We start from the raw sequence: 13206 nt of genomic DNA, 5'->3' as shown, positions 1-13206 counted from the left end.
GGCCATCCGGCCTCAAAGTCGACAGGTTGCGCGCCACAAGTCGGCGTAAACAGACTAACATGGCAGAGTTGCGGATGAGTTTCAATGAGTGTGAGTTCGTTCACTGTTAAAATAGTGTAAATTTGTAAACATATTTGCAAGAACTTTGTTTCATCGCAATTTCACAATTTTTACGAAATTCCCGGACTGTCCGAGTGAAAACCGAACAGGTGGTAACACTAGGAACAAAGAATGAACTGCATACATCGATGAATCAAAATTCACATATTGCTAACATCGATTCAGGATCGATGTTTCAAAAACATCGGAAGGTCGATGCATCGACGAACAAAAACATCGATATGTCGATGTCACATCGATGCATCGCACAGCACTAATATGTAGTCTGTTAGCGCTGGTCAGTAGTAGTCCAAATTCAATACGAACGTTTGTTTTTTGAAAATTTGATCACGATTTAAATACAGTATTTACTTTTAATATTACCGATATGTCATCGAAAATAAAACGTGTTGTATTATCATTAAAAGACAAAGTATTTGTTTCCATTATCCGGATTTTTCCTTATCCGGACTACCTTCATCCCCAATTAGTCCGGATAATCGAGGTTCTACTGTATTTTAATTTTACATTAAAACATAAATTTAGTAAGTTATACAAAAAAGTGACAGTTGTTACATAAGTTATTTTTTCATTTCACTATACAAAATATCACAATATATCTAATAAAAAATGTCTACTTTTGAAGCGTTTCAATATCCAATGAAAACAATTTTTAATATAAATCTTAAAATGCTATAAAACAATACAAAGTGCTGTGAGTTGTTAAACAACTTGAGTGTATTTTATGTCTATTGCAAATTATACTAAAATGTGCTAAAGACGTTTCTAACTATATTCTATAAGTTTTAATGCTAAATTTTCATATTACGCGATACATTACTTTTACTATGAACTTAATTTCAATCATTAATTTTTTCTTTCAAATTACATTTTTAGTATTCGGAATAATGTCAACAGATCGCATTTTTCCATAAAGATTTATAATACTAACATCAAAATAATAAAAATATATTTTTCTTATGAAGTATACATGTTAGAGACATCAATGACTTCATGTTCACAAAATGGTTAGGCACATTTTGGTTTCTCTTCTTCCACGCTTCTCAAATTCAAGAGACTCGAATATATTGAATGTATGCAATTAGCCATCTGTAAATACACATAACATTCATCTTACAAAAATTTTATCTAAATTTTAAAGATTGTAAGTTAGATTCTTATTTTACTTTTACATCAATTAAAAAATATAATGAAACAGAAATTTTTTCTTGTGTCATTGTCTCAATGCATGCTGCCATTTTTTATCATACAGTAGAGCATCGATTATCGGACTCAATTGGGGACTAGGGTTAGTCGGATAACTGAAAAAACAGATAACCGAAAAGTATGAAAAAATACATTATTTTATAGTATATTAGTATACCCCATGTAATTATTGATAGTATATTAGTATATCACTATTAACCTACTTCGCGTTGAATTTTCATCGATGTTAAGCCTAACAAAATTTTTTTTNCATCAAACTTATGAAAAGATATTTTTCTTATAAAGTATGAATGTTAGAGGCATCAATGACTTCACGTTCACAAAATGGTTAGGCACATTTTGGTTTCTCTTCTCCCACGCTTCTCAAATTCAAGAGGCTCGAGTATATTGAATGTATGCAATTAGCCATCTGTAAATACACATAACATTCATCTTACAAAAATTTATCTAAATTTTGAAGATTGTAAGTTAGATTCTTATTTTACTTTTACATCAAACATAGAAATTTCTTGATGTGACATCGTCACAATGTCGGCTGCCATTTTTTATCATATTTTAATTTAAATAGATATTACATTTGACGCTGAATCTGAAACTGTGATTACTTTTTCTTTAAGGTAAAGTTATCTCTGACGTGACATTTTTATCACAGAAAATGCGAGATCACGTGAATATCGTACACTTTAGAGTGCCCAGTGATAAGTTACTGATCTCAGTTTATTGTAAGAATCGATTTTAAAACAAATTTATCACTGTATTTAGTAAGGTTATAATTTTGAATTAAAATCACATGATTTTCGGTCCAGACAAGCAGTTCCTATATAATTAATCGAAACCTGTAACCCTTAAGCTTCCTTATCTAATTTTGATTTTCATCTACGCAGTTCTGTTTTCGAGATTAAGAACAGACGGACGACAGCGGTAATGTATAGCACTATAATTTGAAAATTACAGAACAATAAATTGTCTTAGGTCTATTTACTATGCATATAATAACGGCCATATTACAACTGTGACTCGGACTTTCTATAGGAAATCAATGACACTGAAAAGATGAGGAAAATTTAAATATGAGAAGTAATGGACCAACTTGGTACAGGGGCCAAAGGTTAACTTGCGTCTGTACCAAGTTAATCGCGATCTCCTCTATACCAAACATACTTTTGACACAACGAATAATGCAATTCTATCGTCTACGGCAGTGACTTCGCAGTTGGCGGAAAGATTAGGGCTTACAAGTTCAAGGAGACCTTTCGAGGTATGCGTAACAAATCTGAATGATATTGTGTGTGTGAATAAATCTCAATAGCGCTCAGATAATTAATTAATAATAATTGTAGGACAAAAAGCATAATATCAATTCAACAAGAAAAATAGATATAATATTAATTTTTTAAACCACACTGTACAAGGATTAGCTGATGTTATACACAATAGATTTTGTTTCAACTATACACGATAGATGACGTCATATTCATTTGTGTAGGAACAGGAAAATACCACAATGTTGGAGTATAATTGTAACTTGCTATATTGTGTCATTAGAACACTATTGGAGTTTATAATACGTTAAAGTTTAAGGTAACATTAAAGTTATAATTTTAAATTATGTTATACTTAAGTATCATGCGTATTTCACATTATATCGTTTAACATAGTATCAAGTAGCAAATTGAACGTGACCCCAATTGTATCGTTGGAATGCCTAAAAATTTATGGAAATGCTTTATCTAAAAGTACGTATCATATCATAATTTGTTTTAAATTACTTGAATGTGTTTCTCTTAATAAGTATTTCCTTCAACATACAGTATACTTTTAGTATTCACTAATACGTGGTGTCTTTCATATTGCATCTAATAGCTGAATAGGGAAAATGAATTAATATCTCTCCCGAAATGCATCTTAATATATTATAAAATTGTAGGATTTATATTTTATTAATAAAATAATTACTAATACACTGCAATTTAAAAGTCTTAACATTGATGTACGACAAGTCTTTAATATAAAAGCCAAAAAGGTCAGCTTAAAAAAAAATGATTATTTATAAAGATTACAGTAGCTCACTTAACAGGCATTCTATGAATCATAGTGGCTCACTGAAAGCGATGCGATTTTTTCGATTAGGCAGAAATACTTTTAACTGAGCCCGATTATTTGCTTTTATAGAAATTAGTTACCGCACTAAGCAAAAAATCTTCGGCAAGAGTTCCGAGTACACATCGTATGCTTCATTAGCACCTCAAACAACTGTTTAAACAGAATGTACAAATTCTTGAATCTTATGAAATTATAACAAAAAAGCGTTTCTACGAGCAAAATAAATGTATTCATTCAATGATTTTTTTTATAATATATAAAGCAGTTCTTTCNGCTTTATTCCTTGAAAATAATTGCTTCGGATATAAATGTGAGTAATATTTTGATAGACTACGCAATATAGTGTACAAATATTTTCATAAAAATAGAATTACCGATCGAGTAACTTATCATTGGATAACCAAATAATTCTTTAATTAACTTAAGTAATAGCACAGAATTAAAATAGAAAATACATTACAAGATAAATTTTAATATTTTAAACAGATTTGGAATGATTGAAATTATTTTAAAATATTGACATATATTAACGCATTAAGCAAGCATCTTCGGCAAGAGTTTCGAGTACACATCGTATGCTTCATTAGCACCTCAAACAACTCNTTTCATAAATATAGAATTACCGATCGAGTAACTTATCATTGGATAACCAAATAATTCTTTAATTAACTTAAGTAATAGCACAGAATTAAAATAGAAAATACATTACAAGATAAATTTTAATATTTTAAACAGATTTGGAATGATTGAAATTATTTTAAAATATTGACATATATTAACGCATTAAGCAAGCATCTTCGGCAAGAGTTTCGAGTACACATCGTATGCTTCATTAGCACCTCAAACAACATTTTAAACAGAAAGTACAAATTCTTGAAACTTATGAAATTATAACAAAAAAAGCGTTTCACCGAGCAAAATAAATGTATTCATTTAATGATTTTCTTATTATATATAAAGCAGTTTTTTTCAACATGAAAAAATTTGAAACGATATTTAAACTGTTTTAAAGAAAGCTACTAAGCATTAACTTGTATCTCGTGTACTTTATGTAGTTTTTTATGTACTGTATTTAGATTTATATTTTATTTCCTGTAGAATATGCCTTTTTGATACACTTAAAAAATTTGGTTGTGAATGGCTCAATGAATATATGCCTACAGCAATACAAGGAATAATTGAAAATTTTTCAGCTACACTTCTATTATCGTGCGTGTTTTAAATGTTAACTAATTGTCCAATTAACAATGGGATTTAATATCACTATGTAACTATATCTGAAGACTTCGTAAATGAATCTAAACACTAATATTGTTCAGTTGATTCAATCGTTACGAAAATTTATATAAAACAGTATTCTATAAAATTCATAAATTAACAAGAAAAATATAATAATGATGTTACTTTAAATACTTTACCTTGATTGGAAATTTCTTGGTTACATTGAAATAATCTTTCAGAGAAATAAGCAACGAAGCCTTCCCGAATCTCTTCATAAAATTCAAAATCTGAAACGAAATTTATATATGAGAAATGTATTTTAGAAATTATTAAAATAAATTATTCAGAAATTAATTAAATCCAGCACAAAAAATATTCGTTATGTGATGATACTGTAACAGGAATTCTTACTTTTAGCTTCTGCTCTAATGCCAAATTACAATCAGCAAATCTTCTTATATCCTGAAAATTGTTTTGCATCTAAAAATGAACCATAAATTAATACGAATGTAAACTTAATAAACAATGGTGTAATGACTTAATACTTACAGCAGCAGTACATCGGGACAATAAATATGCAACAACGAGGCATCCTATACATAAAACTAAGGCAACAATGAAGAAAACAAGTGTCACAGCATAATTCATTTTTATGAATAATAAACTGTAAATAGCTAAGCATGTTTCCAGCAATATAGAGAAATAATTAACGAAATACGATAAATTGTGAGCGTTGTTCACGTGACTAGTAAAAGTCCAAAGTTGATCATGAGAAATTATTATCGATTCTATTTCATGAGATAAATGTCTGTTATTTCTTTGAAGTAACAAATGTTGTTTTGATAAATTAATAAATGAGATTATTATTATGTAAATAATTATTCCAATAATTATACAATTGTGAATGAATCCACCTATGCCATAAATTGTGCCAATTCCTGTCTGTATATTGCAAAATACAACTTCATAAAACGAATAATATCCTGTTTGAAAAGCGTAATATATTATAAGAACAATTATGGTTTGCATTGTTATTATCATAATACAACTGGAAACAATCTGAAATATGGAAACAATATTTATAATGCGACTGAAATGCTGTTTTTCGTAATCAGAAAAATTTCTTAATTTAATTGTTGGTTTAAATTTATTTCTGTATACAGAACTGTTTATCATCACATACATAAATATAAAAGTAATGAAAAATAACTTGAGAATTATAAGTTCGTCTCCAAATAGGTTGAATGCACTAAGACAAGGAACATTTTCATTGAGAATTGGAATGAGAGAAATAGTTATTACAGAGAGATATGCCCAGGAAATATATTGCACTAATCCAAAATAAAAAGATTTGAAAAACTTATTCACAAAAGTGGACCTACTCGAATATTGACAGTTGCATTCAAAGAAGGGATCCACACCAAAGACTAAAGCGGTCGATAGACACGGTTGAAGTAAACATCTCAAGCACACTTCAGTTAATTCTTCCATCTTCTATCTGCCAAGAATTAAGAATATTATGTTATTTCTGCTAGTTAGCTGATTAATATAATTTTGCAAAATTTTCTTAGAATAAGGTGAGGTTCTTTCTACACTGATTTCTTCCGATGCAAATACGATTATGTAAAGCTATTAATCGAAATGTCAGTTATTGGGGCAGTATGTTTTGAGTTGTTTCATAAAAGTATTAAATTTATAGTCAAAAGTAGACGTAGGCCTACTTAATGGAGATATTTATTATACCTTAATAAATATTGTTTTGAATGTACTGTCACAATTTATTTCTTAAATCTGAAAATAACTGCAAAAATATTATCGAAAGTAACCTTACATGCAATTTAAGTAGAATCTATTTAATAATGTCAATAATATATAAAATTATGACATGTATAATATAGAAAATTCATATATAAATTACTACGTTTTGTATAATGCATCATGTTCTATGTAGTATTAATAACTTGGTATTGGACAGAGTAGTAAATTTATGGAAATTCGATATGGATAATAGCTGCTTCATAAAATACAAGTGGTTTCGAAGGAAAGTGATGTTTCATATGACAAATTATATTTTGGACGGATATTGCTTTCGTGTTTTAATGATAAAATTTATAAGTTTAACAATAAAAATCAAGACTAATTGTTAATAGTTGTTCATAAATTTAAAGAAATATTTGAAAATTAGCATAGTAATAAAAATTGTGGAATTTTTACACCACTGGAACACAAGATTGTGCATCGGGTTTGATATTTTATTAGTCTTTTCTAACCTAAATATATTTTATAAAAGCATATTTTAGGCAGAGAAAAAACTGTCAATTTTTCTGTGATTTTTATTCTTCGTTTCTTTGATTTGAAACAATTATGGTACCAATGATTAAATTAGAGCACTTGTGAAATAAAATCATATTACTATATTTAAAAAATGGACAAGTGTAAAATCGTATAAAGGTAGGCTATATTTCTGTACCATTATTACATATAATATATTTGTTTTTTCTTCAAGGGTTCTACATTAATCACATTTATCATCAGCATCATCGTTATCGTTATTCTGTGGAAATCTGAATTTTTGTCGGAAATGATAATTGTCATAAAAAGAATTAAAACAAAAATATATCGCAGACTAGGCACATTTTACAAAGAAAATCTTTTTACAGGCACACTTACTTTACAATCGTTATCGGAAAATAGAAGTCATTGTCGTTTAAAATAAGCATTTTCTCTTCTATTAATTTTGCAGCATGCGGGACATATTTAATCATTTTTTGACAACATAGAGCGATTAATTGGTGAAGTATTGACTGGATTTTTATCTCATCTCGTAAAGATGCTAAATCGCTCTGTTCTTTTATTTAATAAAGGAAATATTTTTAAAAAATTTTATCAAAAGATTTTTACTTGTCGGTCAAAGTAATCATTTAAATGTTGATGTGACGAGATGCATCATATTTGTTTAAAACATTTCAACTAGCACTAGCGAGTAATGAATAGTATGCACTCATTAAAAACGATTGACGGTAATTTACATAGTAAAATTATAATGAAAAATACAAAAAATATCTTTACACTCTGTCGTTTTAATCACTATTGATATCAAAATAACACAAATGATCATTTACAGAGACGACGTTTTATTTGAGGCTACGACCTCTGTCAAAAATATATATTGGCTTCAAAAAACGTCCTCTAGTCTTCAAAAATAGCATGAATTAAAAAAAACATAGCTCATTAAAAATGTTTATTAAGTGAACATTTGTATTATTTTGGTGATTGAAACGGCAGATTGTGAAGACATCTTTTTGTATTCTTTGTTACAATTTTACTATGTAAATTTCTATCGGCCATTTTTAATGAATCATGTGTTTTTAATTGGCTTCTAGCTAGTCCTATGTTCAGTTCCCGCACGTAAAAATTACCGGCGGGAACTGGACACAGGCTAAAAGCGTAACAATCAATAGTATTAGCTGCTTCGCAGCACTTCGACAAAAATCTCTGTAGAACAGATAGAAATTCGCCGCATTGTTTAACAAGGGCGTTTTTTACGTAACTGTCTATATATTGTCCGCCACCCGTTTCCTATAATTCAGTACTAGTGAAGAAATAAGTTCAGTTCACATCCATTTCCTGGTTCTCTCTTCCTCTCTTTGTCAGTGGTTTTTATCCCTTCATCCACTAATAGGTATTGTTTTGTTGATATTAAAAAATGATAATTTCTCGCTCTTGCTCTAACTACTAATTAAAATACGGTTGAATTATCTTTTTTTATAATAAGCGTAAAAACTTTATATTTTTAATTAATTTTCATAGTATGTTTCGTTAACATACTGTCAATAGTAAATATAAAATATTACTACATGAAACTTTTAATATAGTTAATATATTTAAATTTTATTTAAATAACTTTAAACAATACTTGAAATTTTTCCGTCGCCCTATCATATCAGAATAAAAATTACCTATTACTATATAATTAAGAGTTTCGTTTACATAGATACAGAACGGATGAAATTGTTGATCAAAGTATATTATTTATACAGTCGACCCTCCTATAAGACGGTAGATACGTTCCGTTTTTTATGAAATTGATGTTTTAGGAGACCTTGCCAATCACAGCCCAACACGTGTGAAGTTTACGGACTACGGCTGTTTGAAAGGTTTTCTTCATAAAATTAATCGATTCCTAGACTAATTCGACTCAACGTTTCCAAAACACGTACATATATTTTTTTGGGAATAATCCGTATAAACTATGCTATAAACAAAAAATTGTAGGATTACTTACCGAGTATGCACCGTTCGACGTCGCCATTGCTTAAGCTTGTTTNCATAAATTGTGCCAATTCCTGTCTGTATATTGCAAAATACAACTTCATAAAACGAATAATATCCTGTTTGGAAAGCGTAATATATTATAAGAACAATTATGGTTTGCATTGTTATTATCATAATACAACTGGAAACAATCTGAAATATGGAAACAATATTTATAATGCGACTGAAATGATGTTTTTCGGAATTAGAAAAATTTCTTAATTTAATTGTTGGTTTAAATTTATTTCTGCACACAGAACTGTTTATCATCACATACATAAATATAAAAGTAATGAAAAATAACTTGACCATTAGAAGTTCGTCTCCAAATAGGTTGAATGCACTAAGGCAAGGAACATTTTCATTGAGAATTGGAATGAGAGAAATAGTTATTTCAGAGAGATATGCCCAGGAGATATATTGCACTAATCCAAAATAAAAAGATTTGGAAAACTTATTCACAAAAGTGGACCTACTCGAATATTGACAGTTGCATTCAAAGAAAGGATCCACACCAAAGACTAAAGCGGTCGATAGACACGGTTGAAGTAAACATCTCAAGCACACTTCAGTTAATTCTTCCATTTTTTTTTTCTTTTCTTTTTGCTGTCAGGACTTAGCAAAACGTCAGTTATCTCTGTAAATTAGCAGAGTGACAAAGCTTTCGCTAAATTTCGTTCAGAGGAACTTCGGCTTTGTATCTAGGACAATTGTTTTGCGAAACAAATGCTATTAATATAAATGCGTGTTTTCTGTGACAATACTTAGTGCGATCACGCACAAACATGTTGAATTTATAGATATATACAAATAACGTATAAACTAGATCTACAAAATAACATCAAGTTATTAAAAATGCTAATTTGTATTGTGGCAATATATTTCGAAAAATCTGACAGTAATTCGAAAAATATGATTGAAGGTAAAGTTAAATGCAAGTTTAAATAGAAACTGCTTAATTTTCTGGAAAATTAAAATATTTATGGCATCTATAGAATATGAAATTGTCATATTTATTACGACGGTTGTAATACATATCAAGATATATGTTGCTGTATATCTTGCTCTTAATTGAATAGATATTTATTAAAAGTCGATAAGCGTAGTATTAGTTTCATAAAATACACGCGGTTTCGAATAAACATTGGCGATTAATTTGACATAATATTTATTCTGTTCATTTATTTATCACGAAAAGTTTAATTAATATTTTCTGTTTCATTTTATATAATGTATAATGACTTTATTTTGTAATCTTAAAATGAATGAAACGTATCACTTAATTGTTTAGAATAGCAAAGCATTAGAGTAATGAATACTTAATTCCATTTAATTAACATGATTGAAGTGAATCTTGCCTACCTAAAGTTAACAGGACTTTGTATGATGATATGATAATATAAGTTAACACAGGGGTGGCCAACCTTTTGCATACCATGCGCCAATTTTTTTATAGACGAGTTCAGATGCGCAGTGGCGTACCGTGAGTGTTAGCAGCGCGGGGCGGAAAAAAATTTCGGCCACCCCTTAATTAGGTATTTCAATTTATAAGACGAAAATTCAGATTTGCCACAGAACAAGCAATGAAAAATGCGGTTGTAGTGTAGCTACCCGTATAAAATAATTCTAAATGACATCAGTGGTGTACATGAACACGAATGCATCATGTAACGTACAAGCAAAAAAAAAAAAAACAAGGTCAACATGTCGATTGCACCGAATTGCGTATGCAATGAAGCCAAATCTGGAAATGTTGCTCGGAACCGACTGAAGCGCCACTTGTAATCGTCCAATGCGCCAAGTTTGGCGCATGCGCCACGTTTTGGCCACCCCTGAGTTAACATGTCGTATGCACTATTCATTATGTCCCTGCAGCGTTATCCAATACCTACAGTATCTCATTAAACAGAAGCCAGAGAGTTACATGCAAACTACTTCAATATAGAAGTATAACATCAATTCCTTAATATTGTAATTTCGTTCTAGAAAATGTTATCGTATTATTAATATACAGGTTCAAGAATTACGACTTCCTACTTATATATTTAATGTTTTTTTTTTTCCTTTGAAGTGCTGTATGAATCATATGACGCTATGCGAAGTCTTGTTTTAAGAAATTTGCTTAATGCAGTCTACTAATTTGAATAAAAGCAAGTAACTGCATTAATTTGAAGTAGGCTACTTTAATAAATTCTAAAGTCTACCTGAGATTAGAAATTGAAAGTGAATATTATATTGTGAATCCTTACCGCCCGATCAAATCAGATGAATAATTTTTGTTCAAAAGAGAAACGAAAATCCTAATTGGTTTCTAAATAATTATTTCATCCTTCTTAGAATACGTATACAATTACGTCTGAAATCAATGTAACTTATAAACGAACGTATTAAGTATCTAATTAGAACTTACAATTTGTTAACGTTATTTATACACTTAAAATAAATCCTTATACCAAGTATTTTATAGGAAAAAGAAACAGTTAGCGGCGTGGATTTTTTTCGGGAAAAACACAAATATAGTGATATGTTTCTAACGTTCTCTCTTAAGCAGTTGAAAATCCTCACGTGTGAGTTTATTGTCATTGTCGACAAAAACATTAAAAAAACATTTAAAACACCCATATGGCAGCTGCTGGCTGCCATATGGGTGTTTTAAATGTTTTTTTAATGTTTCTACATTAAAAAAACATTAAAAGCAGCCTACAAATCCCAGTGACCGGTTAAAACACACACATATGGGGATACAGGACACAAATGTGAGAGATTTGAAAAGTTAATATCGTCACGTCATCGTGCATGTTAATGCGTGTCATAAAGAACAAAATAAAAAATTGTCGTAGAGACCAATGTAAATTAACAACATCGTTAACTGGGTCGACATCTCTTTTAACGAGCTTATCATCAACATACGTGCAGAAATTTGAACTCGAAAATCTCAGTCCATATATTCAATTTTAAAATTTTGGCTTCGTCAAGACTCCGGCTCTACCTATTTGTACATATTTGCAAAAAATGATGTTTAATGGTTGTGCAGTTGCTTTGAACTTCGATCACTGTTTCTGACTTTTATGATGAGCTACTCTGAATAAATTCCTTTAAGTATTTCAATGAACATATTACCAATTCAAATACAGTAATACCCCGAACTTACGCGATAGGTGGGACCGAGCGGTAACCGCGTAAGTCGAGGTATAATTTCGCATATAAATACATACAAATAATTTTTAATTGGGGCCGGAGACTAAAGAAAACAATAATTTAGAAAAAAATGTTTAATAAAATCTTACATAATACATATGTAATAACAAATTAGGCNACTGTACAGACGATAGTAAACTCAATTTACCCGCCTAAACTTTCTGTAGCGTGGCGCTGGACGGCGAAAAATAGTTCGGCTGCTCATCCACTATTGGTCCAGATTCGACCAATCTTGTCGCGACACGAGTCGGCGATGACGTTTTACGAGTCCCTTTATACGAATACTGCCGCAATTTTTTCGCTACGTTATAGGAATTTCCGTTATAGGAATCCACGTTATAGGGGGGTCGACTGTATTCGGTACCATGTGATCCGGTTTACTAAGGTTTTACTGTATACATTTTATTCGGCCCAGGAAAAAAGAACTATAGAAGGAATGTTGATAGGATTTACCATTTGCATTGAATATTTACAATAGACACTTTTATGCAGCTGCAACCTCAATATTATTATCAGGTCAGTCCATAAGTTCGTGCGTATTTTATGACCTTCAGAAAAATCTTGTTTTGCTGTTAAAAATGCCAGTCTAATGTGATACTTTTTACACTGAAGTGTTAAATTGGATCTCATTCATATAATACTGTTCAGAATTGGGAACATTTCAGTTGTTTATTTTCGTTAAAATGGAAGTAACAGATGAATATAAGAGACGTGTTTTATACTTTTTATTTTTAAGTGATGAGAATGCTACAAATGCAGCCAAAAAATTAAATACTGTTCATAATCAAACTGTAATTAGTGTAAGGACTGCGCAGAAGTGGTTTGAAAGATTTATTAATAATGATTTTAGTGTGGAGGATAAGGCTCGTACTGGAAGACCCGTTGACTTTGATGATGATGCTCTCTCTGCACTAGTTGAAGCAGAACCATCTTTAACAGTTGATGAAATTGCGGAACGTTTAAATTCATCCCATGGAACTGTTCATAGACATCTACAACAAATCGGAAAAGTTTCAAAGCTAGGAAAATGGATACCACATGAAC

General features: G+C 30.1%; 1 protein-coding gene across 1 annotated transcript; it reads right to left on the bottom strand.

The window, feature by feature from the left end:
- Positions 1 to 820: 820 nt before the first annotated feature.
- LOC111639879 lies at positions 821 to 5987 on the bottom strand. Its single transcript, XM_023385827.1, has 5 exons — positions 5200 to 5987; positions 5062 to 5130; positions 4848 to 4937; positions 1584 to 1735; positions 821 to 1057 (listed from the first exon to the last, which is right to left on the bottom strand). Exons 1-4 carry the CDS (start codon positions 5833 to 5835, stop codon positions 1655 to 1657), a joined length of 876 nt encoding a protein of 291 aa, XP_023241595.1. The 5' UTR covers positions 5836 to 5987; the 3' UTR covers positions 821 to 1057; positions 1584 to 1654.
- Positions 5988 to 13206: the final 7219 nt, after the last annotated feature.

Source organism: Centruroides sculpturatus, unplaced genomic scaffold (genome assembly GCF_000671375.1).
Source record: "Centruroides sculpturatus isolate CEXI.00-Female unplaced genomic scaffold, Cexi_2.0 scaffold863, whole genome shotgun sequence".
Classification (NCBI taxonomy): Eukaryota; Metazoa; Arthropoda; class Arachnida; order Scorpiones; family Buthidae; genus Centruroides; species Centruroides sculpturatus.
Note: the sequence above shows the minus strand (reverse complement) of the source record. Positions and strands in the feature narration are given on the sequence as shown.